Source organism: Mizuhopecten yessoensis, unplaced genomic scaffold, assembly GCF_002113885.1.
Source record: "Mizuhopecten yessoensis strain PY_sf001 unplaced genomic scaffold, ASM211388v2 scaffold4849, whole genome shotgun sequence".
Taxonomy (NCBI): Eukaryota; Metazoa; Mollusca; class Bivalvia; order Pectinida; family Pectinidae; genus Mizuhopecten; species Mizuhopecten yessoensis.
In genome coordinates this window covers 327,266-350,722 of record NW_018405752.1, presented here as the reverse complement: position 1 = coordinate 350,722, position 23,457 = coordinate 327,266, and the positions used below count along the sequence as shown (strand labels likewise).

The following is a 23,457-nucleotide window of genomic DNA, read 5'->3' as shown; positions in this document are numbered from 1 at the left end:
TAATCCATTAAAGAGATATTTTGATAAAACTTGAAGTATACCTGCATCACCCATAGATGATGTGAAGTGCACTTTCATAAGGTCATTGTGACCTTGACCCCAAGGTCAAAGGTCAAATATGTGCACATTTTTCAGGAACATCTTGTCCCTGCTGTAGCTTTTAAACCATTAAAGATATCTTTATGAAACTTGCAGGATAACTGCATCATCTACAGATGATGTGCAATGCAGAGTCATTTGGTCACTGTCGCCTTTTACTCAAGGTCAAAGATAAAAAAGTCTGTTTCAAACATTTAAAGGTGTATGCCAAGGTGATGCCAACGGTCCCTCACTGTGTCCAATTTTGCTTAAACTTAGCATGCAAGTATATGATAGCATTGTAAACTCAGTTTCCAGGAATATCTTGTCTGGGCCGTAGCTTTTAAATCGTTAAAGGGGAGACATACATCAAATTTCTAGTTATAAAATATATTTGAAGTTTCAGTTTAAGTCTCTTTAACATAAGTTTAGAAGATGCCAAAAAGAAGAAAGATAGCCTCAGGCGGTGAATGGGTTATGTAGTGAAGAGAAGGCCAAATGTTGGTATGGAAGTGTCCAGTATACACAGTTTCAGATTTCTTAGGTAACGCTGTCATGTGTCAATTACTTATTACCTGTTTATGTTTATGTCTACCTTTGTTACAGGAACAGAGCCGTCTCCAGCCAGTGGAGGCGTGGACCGTGCCCTCCATGACCTTCACGGTCATTGCACGCTGTTGTAGGGAAGGGGTAAGGATGGACTTGTACCGTCATTCTTTGGTCGATTAGATAAATCTATATTGTGACCTATTGGATGTAGGGAAAGGTTGACTCAGTGGTTGAGATATTCAATAAACATTTTTATACCCAACATTGAAACATAGCTTTAGTGTGCCCATCTGTATGTCAGTTCAATTTTCCTTTCACTGTTTCAAGAATTTGTTCAAATATTGAGGAGACAATTAGCACAACCAGCTAGGTGGTTGTGCTGTGTGAACCTTTCTACAATCCTAACTTACCAACCAGCTAAGTGGTTGTGTTGTGTGAACCTTTCTACAATCCTTACTTACCAACCAGCGAAGTGGTTGTGCTGTATGAACCTTTCTGCAGTCCTAACTTACAAACAAGCTAAGGGGTTGTGCTGTGTGAAATGTTCTACAATCCTTACTTACCAACCAGCTAAGTGGTTGTGCTGTGTGAAATGTTCTACAATCCTTCCTTACCACCCAGCTAAGTGGTTGTGCTGTATGAACCTTGCTACAGTCCTAACTTACCAACCAGCTAAGTGGTTGTGCTGTATGAACCTATCTGCAGTCCTAACTTACCAACCAGCTAAGTGGTTGTGCTGTGTGAAATGTTCTACAATCCTTACTTACCAACCAGCTAAGTGGTTGTGCTGTATGAACCTTTCTACAGTCCTAACTTACCAACCAGCTAAGTGGTTGTGTTGTGTGAACCTTTCTACAATCCTTACTTACCAACCAGCTAAGTGGTTGTGCTGTATGAACCTTTCTACAATCCTTACTTACCAACCAGAAGAAAATGTTTAGAAAGTTTTTGACATTGTGGATCCAGGGTAAGATTGTTGTTACTTTAAATAGAAAAACTATTTTTTCTGTACAAAATACCCCAAACTAGATCATACTATACCTTTAAGTAGAAAATTCTTTGTCAACACTTTAGATTTTGGATGAAGGCTAATATACTCCAAAAAAATTCTGAACCCGAGGTTGATGATCAATAGACATTGTTAGCTCACTTGGCCCAAAGGGCAAAGTGAGTTTATGCCGTTGTGCAGCGTCCGGCGTCCGTCCTTCATCTGGCATCAATATTTTACTTTAAACAACTTCTTCAGAATAACCAAAAAGCCTAGGGTGATTATATTTGGCCAGAAGCAAAATGGGATGAAAGGCTACCAAGTTTGTTCAAATAAATGAGCTTCACCCATTTTTAAGGTCTTAGGGGTCAAATATGTTAAAAACTTTAAACAACTTCTTCTGAATAACTAAAATGCCCAGGGTGATGATATTTGGCCAGAAGCATGCTGGGATGAAGGGCTACAAAGTTTGTTCAAACCAATGACCTTCACTTATATTCAAGGTCACATGGGTCAATTGTCTTAAAAACCCTTTAAGCAAATTTTCCTGACTAACCAAAGGACCAGTATGGTGATATTTGGTCAGTAGCATGATGGGATGAAGCGCTACAAAGTTTGTTCAAATGAATGACCTTCACCATATTCAAGGTCACAGGGGTCAAATTTGTTAAAACTAAAATGACAAGGGTGAAGATATTCGGCCAGTAGCATGCTGAGATGAAGGGCTACCAAGTTTGTTCAAATGAATGACCTTGCGCTTTATTCAAGGTCACAGGGGTCAGATATGTTCAAAATCTTTAAACGTCTTCTTAATAACCAAAATGCCCAGGATGTTGATATTTGGCCAGTAGCATGCTAGGATGAAGGGCTACAAAGTATGTCTGAATGAATGACCTGGAATTATATTTAAGGTCACAGGGGTCAAATATGTTAAAATCTTTAAAACAACTTCTTCTGAATAACCATGAGGCACAGGATGTTGACATTTAGCCAGTAGCATGCTTGAATGAAGGGCTATAAAGCTTTTTCATTTGAATGATCTTGACCCACTTTCAAGGTCACATTTGGTCAAATATGTGTAAACATTAAAATGACCTAATTTCAATAAATAAAGGGATAAGGTGGTGATATTTTGCAAGTTGCATCCTGAGATGAAGGGCTATAAAATTGCTCAACTTAATGACCTTGTTTGACTTTCAAGGTCACAAGGGTGAAATGTTTTAAAATCTTTTAACAGGTTCTGTTGAATGACTTTTAATCATAAATACTGATATTTTTCCTGTAGCTTTATTTTAAGGTTACATGTGTGAGAGTATTACCAGGTGAGCGATGCAGACCCAGTGGGCCTCTTGTGTTACATTATATACCCACTATAGAAGACTTCAGTTTCAAAACAAACAGTTTTACTGAATAACTATATAATTTTTGTTTTACAAAAGAACACTTTAACACATTTATATGCTAAAATCTAACAAAATTCCTGTTCCTGATTTCAATCTTTAGACTGACAGCATCCTCACTATAGATTAAAGCCAGCAGCTGCTTACCACAACCCTGACCCCTTACAGTACTGTGCCCCAGCCATGGCAGGTCATTTGGCCAAAATCATGCACTCAACAGAGAAACATGGTCCTGGTATCTGTTCATGTAGTGGCAGTAAGCTTGACTCTCTGTTATCATTTCCAGCAGATACATTATTAGTTATACAGGTCTTTGGCAGGGTACATGGTCTCATGTTCGCTGTCAGGACCTTATGTACCCTGAGCCGAAGACAGGCTCAGGGTACATAAGGTCCTGACAGCGAACATGAGACCATGTACCCTGCCAAAGACCTGTATAACGAATTTGTCATACTGCAAAGCCATTTATAGGTTGGGACTCGTGTTTGCCAGAAAACAGATACTGTGTAGGGCGGTAGTACGGGAAAACAGAAAAAACAATTTTTGTATAATTCCAACAATTTATAATAAGTCAACAATATGGTTTTGAAACAACATTAAATAATAATTCAGTTCCTTAACAACTCGTAACGATTGATTTTTTTCTTCATTTTTCACTTTTTGATCACAATGTTCAGATTGGTAATCTGACAGTTACTAAACAAGGGCATTGACATCATCTGAAACGATACGCTCTGAGTGGATGTCATGTGCGGGTCATACATTTCACTAAACAGCTGTTCCAGTTGAAGACCTTGTAGATCTGGCGGCAATTCCTGGTTGTTACCGGAAGGGTTAATACCAAAATCAGGACATGTAGCTACCGTATTGGAAATAACTGGCGTCACATTCTGGTGTGACGGGGGTAGGGCAAGTCTTACAGGGGGAGGCAGTACGGAAGGCACGTTCTCTTTTCCAGCAGTCGGAGAGATTCCACTCGAATGGCCCTGCCCATGTAAGTTTTTTCATTGTCTGACACACGTTGGTACACAGCTAGAGAAGAGACTGATTTATGACCGGTGATTGCCATAACTTGTGACGCTGCAAAGTTACTTTGAGTGAGAATGGTGGCTGCTGTAGCGTGGATACAATGGTTTTTATATTGTTGAGAGAGTTTACACTTCTGGCTCCTGTTGGACATAAATTTGCTGAGTGTATCTTTTCCAATGGGACGGTTGGCATACCACACAGAATCCTTGTCATAATACGAATCTAACGGAAATTGCCACAATCTGTCGTTTTTAGGATTCAATTTAGACAGGTACTTCTCAAAAGACTTGACAGGGCAATACGGCGAACCAGCTAGGTTCTTCTAGCATGTGTCTGGTGTAGAGTTCCTTGTCGTCACGGTGATTTTTGGTTAACTCATCAATGTCTTTTGTCACAAATTTCAGATTTGTTTTTGGGTCTGTTTTAACTTTAAACGTTGATTTCGTCATTTTTTCCATGTTTTCACAACCCCTTCTACAAAAGTATAGTCTAATGTCAAACTTCACTATATTGGCCAGACCTGCCGGTGTTACGGCCGACATGTGTATCGACGTGTACATTTTTTCTCTATCTTAGGGACAGATGACATGGTGATTTATTACTCCTTTCCCACTTGATTTTAATTCGGACACAGCAGTTTTAAATTTCTTCGAGACAGGGGGAGCTTTCAAATACCTGTTAAGTCCGAGACGAAAATGTTCAAGCGTTGTCGTCTTGTAAAGACTCCCATCCTGTTTCCTTGCATCGAGATAAAAATGACCCAATGCCTCGTCTAATCTTGGCTTCGAGAAGTCCTCAAAATCTGTGTCTTGCTCCTTTTCGCTTAAGTATGCTCTGAAGGTTTTGCTTGCTGAATTGTTACTTCTCTTTGTGTTTGTAGGTATAAGTGACGCCCGTTTTGTCTCAATTTCACTCTCCGTGTGGCTTGCAAACCGTTTCGCCATTTTGTTCATTGTTGACATTAGCAGACGAACGTTCTTCGGTGTGTTCGATTCAAATCTTCGAGTTATCTCCCTTACAACAGGCGCGCATGCTCTTATGTACCCCGGCAAGGATACTAACATAGCTTCAGGTACCTTGGCAATTCGACCAATCACCGCACAACATTTTTCTTTGCAGTATGACAAATGTACATATATATAATCACTTAACTTATTTGTGTCTTAAAATTAAATATTCACGTTCACATTTTTCAACTGGATTTCAATAAGGAAGAAAGTTTAGATTTTATGGTTGAACTAACAATTCTTTGAACCATTAAGTTCAGGCCTTGCTGATGCTACAGAAAACTGTAAATTCATATTCTCACTGTATACTAGCTATTGTAATGTATTCTGGTTAAAGCTGACCAATGCATAAACTTTCAAATGGAAAATAATGCTCCTTCTCCTCACAATAATTTGTTAAACCTGATTTAATATATATAGTAGTGATGGGCTGATGATTGATTATAATTGAAGATTGATCCGTTTGACCTTTCCAATTCTGATTATCGATTACAAATTCCACTATCGATATAATCGGTTCTCCATTGAAATGAAAGTGTTAATGTTTTCAATGTGAGAAATGTATTAAAAGTCACATATTCTGATGACTTTTATTTTATGATTGATAAAACTGCGTACAAATTGGTGGAAATCCATTCTTTATAAAAGAACGAAACCTAATGTATGGTGAACAACTCTGTCTATTGATATAGCAGTAGTGTTATCACTTTATTTGGGTATTCAGTCCCATAAAATTATTAACCGATTATGCAATCGATCATCGATCGGTTTGCTACTTCCGATTGCAAACCGATTATCGATTATGGTTTTTAACCAATTGCCCATTACTATAATATATATATGTATAGCAATATAAATGTTTTCAATGCATTACATTTTCACCAACAATATAAAATGTTTCTGCTAATCTCTTTATCAAACAATACTGAAAGTGCTGGCCTCCGGAGAGGTACAAAATACCAAAACCAGTAACTGCTGAACATACTGGAATCTGATTAATTACATGTATGCTTTCTACGAATAAATATGTCTAATTCAGAAATGGTTCAAGGTTTGGTATACACATGCAAGTTATACAAATAAAATGTGTGTACCTGGTAGTTTATGGAAATAGTCATTAAGATCATAGATGTTTTTCAAACTAAATAATTGATACATATCTGTGACTTCAATTTATTTTAAAGATGGCATTCTTGGGGCTACTCTGTATGACTGCTATTGGCAGCTGATATATGATATCTGCCAGTGTAGTTAATATTGGTGTATCATAATTGGAGCCTGTAGATAATGGCATAATGTCCTGTTAGTCTACAGGTCCAAGGCTGTAATTGGGGGGGAGCCCAGCAAAGACAGCCTAGTCTGCATGGTCACATGGTACAGATATATATTAACTACTGGCAGACAATAAAGGTACTAAATGTTGTAATAATGTTAGTGTATCCTACTGGAGCTTGTAGATAAGCATCTGTTAGTCTACAAGTCCAGGGCTGTAATTGGGGGGAGCCCCGGCAAAGACAGCCTATAGCCTGCGGGCATTCACAGGATACAGCAATATATTACATAAAATGACAGATGAAATGATATCATAATTTAATAAGAGTAATTAATATTAGTGTATCCTTAATGGAGCCTGTTCATAATCATCTGTTAGTCTACAGGTCCAAGGTTGTAATTAGGGGGAGCCCGGTTAAAACAACCTATAGTCTTGATCACTGGATACAGAGAAATACTAATTTGTCTGAATTGGGGGTAGAATTCATTTTGTAGAATTTATTGGCCGCCTTGATGAATTTATTGGCCTACTATTTATCTAGTACTTATCAGTCATACAGGTAACCCATTGTCAATGAAGTAATGCAAGTTATATGGCATTATATAATATATATAACAAACATGCATATTATAACAATGCAACCTACCATATGCATATGGTAGGTGTTTTAAAGACAACTATATATAGTATTGTTAGATAACCTTACACTAAAATAATCTGGGCTAATCACCATGAAACAAATCAGGTGCTGGACTATAATATTATAGCCCAGCTGTCTGCTTCACATGTACACTTTAACCCTTAGATCTATGTTATCTTGGTTATAACAACCAAATTAACGAAAAGTGCCAAACATCACAGTTGTCCTTATCACTACAATTATGGAATGATCACCTCTTTAATATTGAAAGGCATGCACACATACAAGTTAAGTAAGATTGCTTGTATCAGGGAGGTGGGTGGGTTGACTTAATTAGTCCAGTGAGAAAATCTCTGCTTTCCATCCAAACTGTATACTAAAATAGTACATTAATAACATATAATGTTCTAACTAATAAGTACCTACATGTCAAGTACTATTCTCTCTTTACATTGTATCTAATAAAATTACACAACAAGGCATCTCAACTTATCAAGCTGTTTGAGCTCACAGGTAAAACTTGCTTTGTATAAACTTGAATTTAATAATTAAATTCATTTGAAAAAGAAAGCAAATGGATTAATGATATCACAGAATTCAAAAACTTTGCCAGATAAAAAAAGTCATAAATATTAAGAGTCTCTCAATAAGACTTTCAACTAAAAAAGTGTAAAATGTCTAATTCCAGTAATCTGTGTCAATAAAATGTCTAATTCCAGTAATCTGTGTCAGTAAAATGTCTAATTCCAGTAATCTGTGTCAGTAAAATGTCTATTTCCAGTAATCTGTGTCAGTAAAATGTCTAATTCCAGTAATCTGTGTCAGTAAAATGTCAAGTCAAGAAAAGGATGTCAGTGAAATGTCAAGTTGATCCAGAAATATTCATGTCAGTAAAAAGTCTAAGTCCTAAAATCCGTTTCAGTTTACTGTCTGAAGTCCAGAAATGCATGTCAGTAAAAATTCAGTCCAAAAATCGGTTTCAGTAAAATGTCTTAAAAGTCCAGAAATCCATTTCAATAAAATGTATAAATTCTCAAATCGGTGTCCAAGTCCTAAGATCCGGGTCAGCAACATGTTTTAAGTCCTAAAATCTGTGTCAGTAAAATGTCAAAGTTTTGAAACCTGTGTCAGAAAAAATGGCAAAGTTAAAATACCACCAAAAATTATTCTAAATTCTTAAAATCCACCTGGACCTATATTTCTACATAAATACGTCCGTAATGCAGAAAAATCTGTCTGTGTTTTTCATTGAAATTTTCACAAAAAAATCCACACGGGTATAAACTAGGAATACATGTCTGTATAGGATACACATCCTGTGAATGTCTCACAATCTGTAGTCTAGAAGTTTAACTTATAATTCTGTGAATGTCTCACAATCTGTAGTCTAGAAGTTTAACTTATAATCATGTGAATGTCACACAATCTGTAGTCTAGACATTTTACTTATAATCCTGTGAATGTCACACATCTTTAGTTGATTGGTAATCATGGTAAGTTTCCTTTGTCTCTGATTTCCATATCATTGTCATGGTAACTAGATATACTAGTTGTTTGGTTACAGGTGTCACACACTGTTGTACTGTAGTAGTTTGACATTGTCACCCCATGCCCCAAAAACTGCCCACAGGACATCCTCCCTGTCTATACCTACAGCCAATGTACAGTCTGTGTGTGTGTATGACCCTGAGGAACTCACCACCTCCACTGATGAGTAGGACCCTTTTGTTGTTATAATAGTCCCCTATGATCAGGTTTCCCACACTGTCATACACCACATCACGGGGGTCAAATGGTTCACCTCCTGTTTGTGGTGTTGGTTTATATGTACTGGGGATTTCACCTCTATATACAAACAGCTCCTTGAAATCAGTGTCCATCACAACAACATTTCCCTTTCCATCACCGCCATCTCTTTCACTACTGAAATCAGTGACTGCCACATTGTGAGTGACAGGACACTCTGAGATCCTGTGTGGTGTACACACTAATGGTTTCCCAGTCCCTTTAGCCATTGTAGTACACACCATTTTACCATCAGAGGTAAATTTGGAGATGTGTTTGGTCATCCCTTCAATGACATGGTTACTGGCTGTAACACATATACACCTGGTTTTCTCCTTGGTACTGAATCTGTGTTTCAGTCGTCCTGATACCAGCTCCATGATGTTGTTGTTATCATCACAGACCCACAGTGTGTGAGTGGTGGGTGACAGACTGATGTCATTGATCCTGACATTGTGATTGACCTCCTGTATTACTTAACCTTCCTGTCCAGGAGAGTTAATGTTTTACTGTACTGGGTCCACACCTGACCATCAGTGGTGGGACACATAGAATAAATGCGATATGGAGGCTCCCACTCCTCCACTACCTTGGTCTGTGGCAGTAGTTTGTATGTTGTCACTGCTTTCTTCACTTTTGTTCCTGACTGTTGTTGTTGTGTAGAGGGTTGTCCCAGACCATCAGATATTGTGACTGACCGATCCTGGTCAGTTAAAGTTTGACCTTGACCTGAGGTGGTAACTTTCCCCAAGGCTTCTTTCAAGGGATCTTGAGGATTTTCGTTTGGAGTGAAGTTGGCAGTACCCAGGACAGGTTTTACAGGGAGACTGTGTGTAGGAGAATGGATCTCACAAAATGCATCATAAATCTGTATGTAAGAAACTTGCTGGAGAGCTGCTTTACATTCTTGAATTTGTTGTTTGAGTTGTTTCTCGTACATCTCCAGGTCCTGTTTGTATTTCTTTATCAGCTTGCTATTATCCTCTTCCATTTTGTGGTAAAGAGAGAGTGTCTGTGCTGTAAGCATGTCCAGTTCTTGCTTTAATTTATCTGTTTGCATTATTAACTTTTGTGACAGCTTTTCAAAAGTACTGGCATTGTCTTTAAGGAGCGTATCAGTAGAGTTGATGTATTTCCCAATTTGTACAAGATCATTTTTTTCTGTTCTGTCTATAAAGTTTTTAATGTCTGGTTCTTTCTGAGGAGTAATTTCACTTAGCTCACAAAGTGGATGGGTTTTGTGAATAGAAGAAAGGCATTTTGGACAAACCAGTTCCTGACATTTTTCACAATAAAATTCTAGTTTTCTCCCCTTGTGGTGAATACATGTCGTTTGACCTTTGATACGGAGAGGAATTTGGCTTATAGGAGTTGCCATTTTGATGAAAAGATAGATTATTTGTTGAAATCTTTTAAGATGTTTGTTGTTCTTGTATAAATATATTGTTATCAGTAAACACTCACAAATTAGAGTTTGTTATGTAAAGAAATAAAAACTTGACTGTCCCATCCAGTAGTATATGTTTGTTACACTTACAGCAATGTAAAAACACCATAGAATAACCACCTCACGATCACTGATGTCACAGGGTTACTGTGATGATGAATCCAGGTTTACCGTTCCACACTTCAGAAGGTTCACTTACATTGTCAATATTTCTCCAGCCCTGGGATTCACAATCACATGATGAACTTTCCTCTAGCTTTGCTGATAAATCTGTCACTTTCCTGCGGACGTTGTAAAAGTTTGATCAAAACTAAAAGTCAAATGTTCGGCTGAATTTGATAGTGCTGCTGACTAGTTAGTATTATCAACAAATTTCTGCTCTGGATACGCCCATCACTGCAGCAATGGGTAGATCTACCTGTTTAGACCTGCAGGTCTGCAGACTAAATAACTTCCCTGTGGAGCGACAGGTAACGGACAGACTTACACGTATAATAAAGACATAGATAGTGAAGTAGGTCAGTGTAGATTGTGTTTAACCCTTTGCCCCATACAAGCCTTTACAAAACAGCACTGTACATCAACGAAGGAACTGTTCAATTTTTGTTGTGAATTACACATGAAAAACACCTTGGCAGTCAATTATTCACAAATACACACCACATACCAGAAATAGGAGTTTTATTTCCGGTTTTTATTGATTTAAAATCCCGTGTTATATACTGTCCTACATTGTTGGAATTATTTCCTTGCCCCATATATATAACTTTTTATTATGTAATTACATATTACTGTATTCTATTCTGAAGATATTTCTACAGTTGTGTAGGTATCATTCTTGTTGCACCCTAGGTGGGTGGAGAACCCCTTTTTATGCCCCCGACATAAAATGGAGGGGCATATAGTGTTGCCCATGTCCGTCCCGTCGTGTCGCGTCCCGTCCTGATTCAATGTAAACACCCGTCCCGTCGCATCCCGTCGCGTCCCGAATTAATGTAAACACTTAGCAGCTTATTATTTGACAGATTTTGGTCAAACTTTATACAAAGGTACAACCCTCCATAAAATGGGGGGGGGGGGGCATATAGTGTTGCCCATGTCTGTCCCATTCCGTCCCGTCCCGATTCAATGCAAACACTTAGCAACTTCATTCTTTGACAGATATTGGTCAAATTTTATACAAAGGTCAAGTTGAGTATACTTCAGACATCGTTGTGTTTCAGGGATCCAAGGTCAAGGCCAAGGTCACTGTTGCTATATATAGAGATCATCACCTGATTCAATTTAAACACTTAGCAACTTCATTCTCTCATGGATTTTGGTTAAACTTTATGCAAAGGTCAATTATGAGTATACTTGTACATTTTTGTGTTTCACGGTTCCAAGGTCAAGGCCAAGGTCACTTGCTATATATAGAAAATCATCAACTGATTCAATTTAAACACTCATTCTTTCACGGATTTTTGTCAAACTTGATACAAAGGTCAAATATGGATATACCTCTGACATCCTTGTGTTTCAGGGTTCCAAGGTCAAGGCCAAGGTCACTGTTGCTATATATAGAGATCATCACCTGATTCAATTTAAACACTTAGCAACTTCATTCTTTCACAGTGTTTGGTCAAACTTTATATAAAGGTCAAGTATGGGTATACCTCTGACATCCTTGTGTTTCAGGATGGTAATAACATACGGAAAAAACATATGAATATTAAAATCAACTTATCAACTTTAATTGTAGTACCTTGTGTGTGGGCATGTTTCAGGGTCTAGAACAAAGTGGTGGTCACGTTTTATAGAACACTGATTTCACATGGCAGCGGGGGCATTTATGTCTTCCAGACATTTTCTAGTTCTACATAAAATATCTGTTAGATAATAAAAAAACTGACTTTTACATTTGACAAAAAAATGCTGATACTGTAAAATCAGATACTTTCTTGAGGTCCAGATTTTGTGGCTTCCTGTCAACAATTACGAGTAACCACTCGAACGGAGATGGCTTTATATCAAACTTGTATTTACTTCATGGACCTTTGATTTTGTGGATGAAAATTAGCCATGAAATCAACGAAATTAAAAACCCTACGAAAAGTAGTGATTTCACAGAAAGTAATGTGGTTATATTTTGTTGTTGATAGGAGGATGTGATAGTGAACCATGTGGCCGCCAAAATAGTGGAGAATGTGGTGACAACACGAGGGCAACACACACAGGTAAAACTACACAAGGGCAACACACAGGTAAAACAACACCAGGGCAACACACAGGTAAAACAACACCAGGGCAACACACACAGGTAAAACAACACGAGGGCAACACACACAGGTAAAACAACACGAGGACAACACACACAGGTAAAACAACATGTGGACAACACACACAATCAAAACAACACGAGGGCAACACACACAGGTAAAACAACATGTGGACACACATAGGTAAAACAACATGAGGACAACACACACAGGTAAAACAACATGTGGACAACACACAGAGCTAAAACAACATATGGAAAACACACACAGATAAAACAACACAAGGGCAACACACACAGGTAAAACAACACCAGGGCAACACACAGATAAAACAACACCAGGGCAACATACACAGGTAAAACAACACCAGGACAACATACACAGGTAAAACAACATGTGGACAACACACACAGGTAAAACAACATGTGGACAACACACAGAGGTAAAACAACATGTGGACTACACACACAGATAAAACAACACGAGGGCAACACACAAAGGTAAAACAACACCAGGGCAACACACAGATAAAACAACATGAGGGCAACATACACAGGTAAAACAACACCAGGACAACATACACAGGTAAAACAACATGTGGACAACACACACAGGTAAAACAACACGAGGGCAACATACACAGGTAAAACAACACGAGGGCAACACACAGGTAAAACAACATGTGGACAACACACACAGATGAAACAACACGAGGGCAACACACACAGGTAAAACAACACCAGGGCAACACACAGGTAAAACAACATGAGGGCAACATACACAGGTAAAACAACATGTGGGCCACACACATAGGTAAAACAATATGTGGGCCACACACACAGGTAAAACATTTTAATATGTGGGCCACACACACAGGTAAAACAACATGTTGGCCACACACAAAGGTAAAACAATATGTGGGCAACACACACAGGTAAAACAACACAAGGGCAACATACACAGGTAAAACAACATGAGGGCAACACACAAAGGTAAAACAATATGTGGGCAACACACACAGGTAAAACAACATGTGGGCAACACACAGGTAAAACAACATGAGGGCAACACACATTGGTAAAACAACATGTGGGCAACACACACAGGTAAAACATGAGGGCAACACACAAAGGTAAAACAACACCAGGGTAATACACAAAGGTAAAACTGAACAACATGCGGGAAACACACAGGTAAAACTGAACAACGCGCAGGCAACACACACAGGTAAAACTGAACAACACGCAGGCAACATACACAGGTAAAACTGAACAACATGCGGGAAACACACAGGTAAAACTGAATAACATGCAGGCAACACACACAGGTAAAACTGAACAACATGCAGGCAACAAACACAGATAAAACTGAACAACATGCAGGAAACACACACAGGTAAAACTTAACAATATAAAAGCAAAAAACTTTACAACCTAAGGGCAAAAAATATAGATCAAACTTAACATCACGCAGGCAACACACACAGGTAAAACTGATCAACGCCCAGGCACTTCACAGAGGTAAAAGTGAACAACACGAGGGCAATACACAGAGGTAAATATTTAGTTACATGCCTCCAACACATATGTAAAACACTTAATTAAATTATTAAGTTCAAATTGATCAAGAAAAAAAACTTTTAAAGATTTTGATTTCTTAAATTTAGAGACTAATAATTCAAAATTACCTGGTACATTATAATATATGCATATATGGTGCCTCTGCTTTCTTCTGACTTTCACAATGTTCTTTTACAGAAATTCGTAAACAATGAGATGGCCCAGTCCCTGTGGTATATCTTCAAACATTCCACGGTGGATTCCTTGCGGATCACCGCTTTGTCGGTATGTTTGTAATCGGTGTAAAGCACACTGGATCTCTACAACTACTTTTAATAAAAATCTAATAATACTGTCAACCAGTTTAATTTTTCGCCATTTTCGCCCTCTGTAATGAGAAAGAATTTATCATTACAGTGAATATAAGTGAACTTACACGTAAATTTAATGTAAAGGATGAAATTAACACTGACCGAAAATTGATTTCATTGGTAAAGGGCGAAAGTTTGATTAAGCGAAAATTTCCTGTTATACGGTATATTCCTCATATATTTACAATATGGAAATCACTACTTCACAACTATCTGAGTAATGTATTAATATTTTGTGCAGCACTTACCTATTATGATAATAATAAACAAAATGCTTATATTATATGACCTCCACCCCCTCATTCTCCCATCTAGAAATTAAATGTAATGGGTATAATTCGATATAGTTTGTCCACTTCACATGTCTGTCTGTCCAGGCGCTGTGTCGGTTGACCAGACAGAACCAGCAGGTGTTCCAGAGTGTGATAGACACAGTGGGTCTAACCACGATTATGTCCGCCCTCTCCTTCGGGGTCACACGCATACAGCAGGCCATCGTGACCATGTTTGGGGCCTTAATATCATCAGGAACTCACCTAAACAGACTGATACAGGACAAGGTATTAAACGAGAATTGTTTTGACTCCTCGATTTGTCATTGTTGACATTTACAAACAAAATGTTCACAAGTTGTTTTAAATCATGTACAGTAAAAACCTTATTATACTGACACCGTTTGTCAGGATGGACATTGAAATATGTTGGCTGTAAATGAGGTGGCAAACGAAATGAAGGTTTAACTGTAATTTTAATGTTGAATTGTATCTCTATGTCTCGTTATTTCCGTAATTTTTCCAACTTTTTTAAGCATTAGCATATTTCTAAAAAAAAATCAAGAGAGAAAATTAAGGATACATGCTACCTTGCTAAGTACATCCTTGTTTTGTGTTAGAGTTATCTACCTTTTGAAAAATAAATATCTGATAATTCAGAATTACATGTTCTTATGCACTGTTGAAATGTGTCATCAATTTATTGACCATTCATAAAAGATGTTTAAAGAGTTTTCCTTACGTGGCATTCTCTTGTAATTTCTTTTGAGTTCCGTGTTAGAATATTGTGATACAAACTTATGTCCTGAAATCAAGAGATTGAGTCTGGTCATGTTGTGGTACAACACTATTGTTGATTGCCTTCGACCTGTACACAGGACTTCCTCCAGAGGCTGATCCGACTCCTGGACAGTCCGTCAACGGTGATTCGGGCCAAAGCGTTTGTGGTCCTACATGAAGTGGTCAAGAGTAGCCACGACATGCTGCTACAGAGCTGTCAGATGAGGTACGTGGGCAATGGCTACAACCATCTAGTGACGTCACTATGACACTACAGTAAAATGTGTAAATGACATCTTGGCAAAGTCTTCTTGTACTTATTATTTTCGTAAATGTGAAAAAGAAGTTATTTTATCACATACCTGTTGAATCTTGTTATAGTAATACAGGCAATTTTTGGACCATGAAATACAACGTTCTGTATTGCATATGTGCAATACGGAATGTTGTATTTACCTACTAGCCGGAACTACTTTTGATGGGAATCCCCTTGTCATGGTGAACTGAAAAGTTCCCGGTATTTGCATTCTGATTCGTTATAAAAACACAAGTGTGTGGTCTTGCATATGTAACCGGAAAATTTTGGCCTAGTCAAACTTTTGCCCTTTGCCTGTGAAATCCATAATCGCTCAGTGTTAATTTTGCCTTTCACATTTAATTACTATGTATATAACGTTGTTGACACATGTTTGCTGTAATGATAAATGGCCCTCATTACAGCAGAAAATTTACCAATGTACAGTATTAAAAATGACTGTGTAAAAAATCAACTTAAATATCAATAAAACACTAGTTTACAAAAAACTGAAGAACATGTTTTTTTTGAGAAATTGGAACATTTTTATTGAGATTACATCTCATAAGTTAGATTTTTGTAACTTTGATTTTGTGATATTATACAATTATTATAAATGCCTCTGTTACAGACTTGTGATGTACATTGAGCGAGATAGTCGCAGACAGACGCCTCGTGACGGTAAACCTGAGGGTAACGAGTTCGGCGAGTACCTCACCAAGTGTCTAGATCTACTGATCACACACATAGTGGATGGTGTCCCCAAAGTCTTCAGTAAGTTATAGATATAAATCCTAGGGTGACAGACTGAGTAATTATTATAAATGCCTCTGTTACAGACTTGTGATGTACATTGAGCGAGATAGTCGCAGACAGACGCCTCGTGACGGTAAACCTGAGGGTAACGAGTTCGGCGAGTGCCTCACCAAGTGTCTAGATCTACTGATCACACGCATAGTGGATGGTGTCCCCAAAGTCTTCTGTAAGTTATAAATATAAATCCTAGGGTGACAGGCTGAGTACCTCACCAAGTGTCTAGATCTACTGATCACACACATAGTGGATGGTGTCCCCAAAGTCTTCTGTAAGTTATAAATATAAATCCTAGGGTGACAGGCTGAGTACCTCACCAAGTGTCTAGATCTACTGATCACACACATAGTGGATGGTGTCCCCAAAGTCTTCAGTAAGTTATAAATATAAATCCTAGGGTGACAGGCTGAGTACCTCACCAAGTGTCTAGATCTACTGATCACACACATAGTGGATGGTGTCCCCAAAGTCTTCAGTAAGTTATAAATATAAATCCTAGGGTGACAGGCTGAGTACCTCACCAAGTGTCTAGATCTACTGATCACACACATAGTGGATGGTGTCCCCAAAGTCTTCAGTAAGTTATAAATATAAATCCTAGGGTGACAGGCTGAGTACCTCACCAAGTGTCTAGATCTACTGATCACACACATAGTGGATGGTGTCCCCAAAGTCTTCAGTAAGTTATAAATATAAATCCTAGGGTGACAGGCTGAGTACCTCACCAAGTGTCTAGATCTACTGATCACACACATAGTGGATGGTGTCCCCAAAGTCTTCAGTAAGTTATAAATATAAATCCTAGGGTGACAGGCTGAGTACCTCACCAAGTGTCTAGATCTACTGATCACACACATAGTGGATGGTGTCCCCAAAGTCTTCAGTAAGTTATAAATATAAATCCTAGGGTGACAGGCTGAGTACCTCACCAAGTGTCTAGATCTACTGATCACACACATAGTGGATGGTGTCCCCAAAGTCTTCAGTAAGTTATAAATATAAATCCTAGGGTGACAGGCTGAGTACCTCACCAAGTGTCTAGATCTACTGATCACACACATAGTGGATGGTGTCCCCAAAGTCTTCAGTAAGTTATAAATATAAATCCTAGGGTGACAGGCTGAGTACCTCACCAAGTGTCTAGATCTACTGATCACACACATAGTGGATGGTGTCCCCAAAGTCTTCAGTAAGTTATAGATATAAATCCTAGGGTGACAGGCTGAGTACCTCACCAAGTGTCTAGATCTACTGATCACACACATAGTGGATGGTGTCCCCAAAGTCTTCTGTAAGTTATAAATATAAATCCTAGGGTGACAGGCTGAGCTCCTCACCAAGTGTCTAGATCTACTGATTACACACATAGTGGATGGTGTCCCAAAAGTCTTCAGTAAGTTATAGATATAAATCCTAGGGTGACAGACTGAGTACCTCACCAAGTGTCTAGATCTACTGATCACACACATAGTGGATGGTGTCCCCAAAGTCTTCTGTAAGTTATAAATATAAATCCTAGGGTGACAGGCTGAGCTCCTCACCAAGTGTCTAGATCTACTGATTACACACATAGCGGATGGTGTCCCAAAAGTCTTCAGTAAGTTATAAGTATAAATCCTAGAGTGACAGGCTGAGTACCTCACCAAGTATCTAGATCCACTGATCACACACATTTTGTGTGTCCCTTGAGTCCTCTGTAAGTTAAACAATTTAAGGATGTCGTGTCTAGTCTTCAGTTTTTAAAATTTCACAATTTCACAATTGAAAAATAAGAACAATTCTGGTGTTATTCAGATGATATGGTAACATGTAAACCCACTGATTGATGACGTTGTTAGAGAAAATTCAATGGTGGTTCTTAACTTGCAATATCAACTTCAGGATCCCCGTACCACTGCCAAAAAATGTGTCTATGCATTCAAAACTTATTTTTCCAGCATGGCTATATCTTTGATAAATCATTTTTGAATAGAAAAGTGTACCTTGCTGGACTTTTATGAAGGGATAATGTAAGATGAATTAAACAAAATGTAAACAACAAAAGTGTTCTGAGTGTAAAATATTCTGCAGGGCTAGACTGGGAAGTGTACAAACCCAAATGTACAACAGCTATATCCAAACGTAAATTAAGGAGAGGTTACTGTGTATCGGAAAAACGGCAATACAGTAGGACAGGGATCCTCTAGTGGTGTGTGTATCATGCAGGGATTATCTGTAATCTGTTGGATTTTTTAATACGTTTCTATATTACCAGTAAACCATCTATGCGTCTCTAGAAACCTTCTTTATTATATTACCTTATTGTACAGAGGAAATCCTGTCACCATTGGAGGCCATTGCGGGGAGAAAACATCCGAATACTGTACAGGCCAAACAGCTGAAGACAAGTCTACCTTACATACATATATTCCTACATCTCGTCACCAGTCAGGTATGTCATTTGTAAATGAACTCACATTCAAATTCATTTAAGATATATTTAAAAATAAAATGTAAAGGATGGTTAGTTTGAATTTGAGCAATGTTAATCAACCTTATAAAACTAGTGTTCCGAGTATTGGGGGGGAATACTGCTGAATCTAAAAAGAAAACCAAAACGCATGAAGTTTGGTTTCAATAATGTCAAACAAACAACATTTGAAAAATATATAACTCATTTTCTTTTGGATTATAAATACAAATAAAACGATATTTTTCCTGTTAAAAAGTTTGATGGGGTGTTTAATAGTATAGCTTCCATCTGTCCGTCTGTCCATCTGTCCATCTGTCCGTCTGTCCATCTGTCTGTTGACTTCAAGGTTCCCTGTACCACTGCCAAAAACTGTAACGAAGTGTTGGAAAGTGATTCTTCCGCCATGACTTTAATTTTAGTAAATAATTTCTGAAAAGAAAACCATACCTTGCGGGACTTTTATGAAAAATAATCAAGATGAAATAAACAAAATAATAATAATAATCAACAACGCTGTTCGGAGTAAAGAAACATCAGTGGAGATAGACCCGGATTTGAACTCTGATCTTCAGATTGTTATACAATCGTTCTAAGCGATTAGATACCTGGTCAACAGAAGTGTCCTGGCCCTGCTATGCTACAGTTATATACTAATGGAAGTTAAGGGGAGGTAACTGTGTATAGGTAAAACCACGGTGTATTGGGACAGGGATGGAAGTTAAGGGGAGGTAACTGTGTATAGGTAAAACCTCAGTATTTGCGACATGGATGGAAGTTAAGGGGACGTAACTGTGTATAGGTAAAACCACGGTGTAGTGGGACAGGGATGGAAGTTAAGGGGAGGTTACTCAATGTGTATAGGTTATACCACAGTGTAGTGGGACAGGGATGGAAGTTAAGGGGAGGTAACTGTATATAGGTAATACCACAGGGTAGTGGGACAGGGATGGAAGTTAAGGGGAGGTTCCTCAATGTGTATAGGTTATACCACAGTGTAGTCGGACAGGGATGGAAGTTAAGGGGAGGTAACTGTTAATAGGTAACACCAGTGTATTGGGACAGGGATGGAAGTTAAGGGGAGGTTACTCAATGTGTATAGGTTATACCACAGGGTAGTGGGACAGGGATGGAAGGTAAGGGGAGGTAACTGTATATAGGTAATACCACAGTGTAGTGGGACAGGGATGGTAGTTAAGGGGAGGTAACTGTTAATAGGTAAAACCAGTGTATTGGGACAGGGATGGAAGTTAAGGGGAGGTAACTGTATATAGGTAATACCACAGTGTAGTGGGACAGAGATGGAAGTTAAGGGGAGGTAATTGTAAATAGGTAAAACCAGTGTATTGGGACAGGGATGGAAGTTAAGGGGAGGTAACTGTAAATAGGTAAAACCAGTGTATTGGGACAGTGATGGAAGTTAAGGGGAGGTAACTGTATATAGGTAATACCACAGTGTAGTGGGACAGGGATGGAAGTTAAGGGGAGATAACTGTATATAGGTAATACCACAGTGTAGTGGGACAGGGATGGAAGTTAAGGGGAGGTTACTGTGTATAGGTAATACCACAGTGTATTGGGACAGGGATCGTAAAGTTTCATTGAATTTTAGTTATGCCCCTGTTTGTAGTGTTGTCGTTATATAATATAATGATTCGATGCGATGACCTTCACTGGTTCCAGGTGTTCCGGCCGCGTATTGTTAACGAAGCGTTCATAAGAAACCTGTCCACGTTACTGTCTCACGTTCGTAGCATAGAGATGGGCGACACTAATATTGAGTCTGCTAGTGGTAAGTACAGTCAGTCACTGATAGACAATAAAATGTATAAAATTGGTCAAGAACTAATGATTTAAAACACAATACTAAATGTTTAAATGCATCTAAGGGGATCAAATATATATATTAGATTGTTCAAATGATAGATTTTCCTGTTATTAATATTTGATAATCTTAAAATTGCTTTCATTGATATTGTGTGCAACAAAAAAAAGTTAAAAAGTTATTCTGCATATGTTTTTTCATCCTCGATACTCCAGGGGTTACGCTCACTTATGCTCTCTGCACCCCTGGAATATGTCATAGAACAATCGAAAGCTCACTACTAGTTATTTCCTTGGTCAGTGTAGAAAACACCCTGACCAATCGCATGTCCTTTGAGGATTACAGAGGAGCGACACCCGACTTCAAAGTGTGCCAATTTCTGTTACGCAACCGTGAGATTCACTTGATGTACATTAATGGATCAGACTTGTCTTATCCCATCCTACAAGTGGCGCACACTGAGCCTTTGATTTTGTCATGACATATTCCAGTGGTGCCAAGAGCGTAACTGGGCATAAACCTTGGAGTATCGAGGATGGTGTTTTTCTGTGGGATTTAAATTCATTGTTTACTAAAATCTGTTTTCTGTATTTTTGGTAACAGACAAACTAAAAGGTATCTGTGACACTACAGAGCTAGATGTTTTAGCTTGTATAGAGAATTCTCCTAGGCTACCCTGTATAACCAGGCTTACTCTTTCCTTTCTCTCAGGAGATCTCTAATCATTTAAAACCCATTGTCATCCATACTTCATGATTTAGTTGAGATATATCGTAACCATACATTGACTTGATACATGGCAATAGGGTTACATTACAATAAGACCACATGATAATGGAGTCACATGGAGTCACATGACAGTATGATCACATGATAATGGAGTCACATGACAATAGGGTTTCATCACAACAGGACCACATGATAATAGGGTCACATGGAGTCACATGACAGTATGATCACATGATAATGGAGTCACATGACAGTATGATCACATGATAATGAAGTCACATTACAGTATGATCACATGATAATGGAGTCACATGACAATAAGGTTACATCACAACTGAACCACATGATAATAGGGTCACATGAAAATAGGGTCACATGACATTAAGGTCACATGACATAAGGATTACATTACAATATGATCACATGACAATACAATCACATGACATTAGGATCACATGACATTTGGGTTACATAACAATTAAGTCACATGACAATAGGGTCATATGACAATTGGGTCACATGACAGGAGTACCACATGACCAGATGGTCAGTAGGACCTATAACTGACATACTGAAGTTCTCCCTGTTCTGTATTGTAAACTCTGAGCCCCTGAATTTTCACAGTTTTCCTTTTTGGTTAAACCCAGGTTTGTTTGCTTGTTTTGGTAAACAACTGATATATTTTGCCTGTTTTGATACACCCCTGGTATACTCATAGTAATGTATATATGTGCCACTTGTTCCGTACCGTTTGTGTGAAAAAGTAATATTCCTTGTTTTTGTCATGTATGATATAATCCAATATAATTTATTGAGAACATTAACATCATAATAGTTTTCAAGCAGTATACAGTACAACTACAGAAAGCTGGCAATGTCTGGAACAACGTGGCTGGTTTTCAGAATCCCAGTCCAGGACATATTGATAATTAAAATTGACCTTGTTGTTAACAGCACATAACAAGCGAGATAATGTGTCTTTTCATGATTTGTTACTTTGATTGGGATTTAGTTGTGAGGATTTCTGCTTATTTTCTCTCATTTAGTAATCAGTTGTAATTTTTGTTCTGAACCTTCTGATCCTAAAATTTGGTTCATACATACTTAAAAATTCATCATCATTGACTTGAAACTAGCTTTTTTATTTCTAGCTGCAATGATTGCTTCTGCGTGATATAGATGAAATAATTTACAGCAATATGACACATCAGCATATTGTAACGTCATTATCAGTTTGCTTACAAGTTTTTATTTTATCTCATCCAGTTAATTATAATTAAGAAGAAAATCCTATCAATGCTTAAAATCCTACAGTGTTGTGTAATTTGTTATATAATAGGTTTGTTGTAATCAGATAGGCCTGCCAGTGTAAGTTCAGTTCAGCATACATTGACATTTTCTCTGCTGAAATATAAATAAATATTAACTTTATTTATTTTATAACAATTATGAAACAAGTTATTTCAACTTATATTAATCACTGTTTATGGCCAGGATGTTAGCGCGTAGGGTCTTAATGTGGGAGGAAACCAGAGTACCCAGAGAAAACCCACAGGGTCAGGCAGGTGACCCCATACCTTTCCACGCCCAAGTGGGGAATTGAACCCCGGCCGCCTTGGTGAAAGCCGAGTGCGTTATCTACTGCGCCACCCGACCACCTCATGCTTCATATATCAAATTTCATTTTATATAAATGACTGTCATCTTATTTGGTAGTAGTTTGTTTTTATTAGGTCACCTGAGACAAAGTCTCAAGTGACCTATTGCGATCGCCTTTTGTCCGTCGTCGTCCGTCGTCCGTCGTGCGTCCGTAAACAATTTACATTTTCGACTTCTTCTCCAAAACCCCTGAACCAATTTCAATGAAATTTTGCAGGGACCTTCCATGGACAAAGGTCAACAAAAATAGT

General features: G+C 38.1%; 1 protein-coding gene across 2 annotated transcripts in view; it reads left to right on the top strand.

Annotated features, from left to right (window-relative positions):
* The window catches only part of LOC110449964 (serine/threonine-protein kinase ULK4-like), a 57,626-nt gene that overhangs the window by 18,062 nt on the left and 16,107 nt on the right, over positions 1-23,457 (top strand). Inside the window, exons 14-22 of one of the 2 annotated variants that reach the window (XM_021497150.1) lie at positions 685-768; positions 12,338-12,412; positions 14,212-14,298; positions 14,762-14,944; positions 15,535-15,662; positions 16,363-16,505; positions 18,854-18,975; positions 20,677-20,785; positions 21,422-21,433. In XM_021497150.1, the coding sequence (XP_021352825.1) occupies positions 685-768; positions 12,338-12,412; positions 14,212-14,298; positions 14,762-14,944; positions 15,535-15,662; positions 16,363-16,505; positions 18,854-18,975; positions 20,677-20,785; positions 21,422-21,433 (943 nt within the window). The remainder of the gene's footprint in view (positions 1-684; positions 769-12,337; positions 12,413-14,211; positions 14,299-14,761; positions 14,945-15,534; positions 15,663-16,362; positions 16,506-18,853; positions 18,976-20,676; positions 20,786-21,421; positions 21,434-23,457) is intronic. The other variant, XM_021497152.1, reaches the window with a different exon arrangement.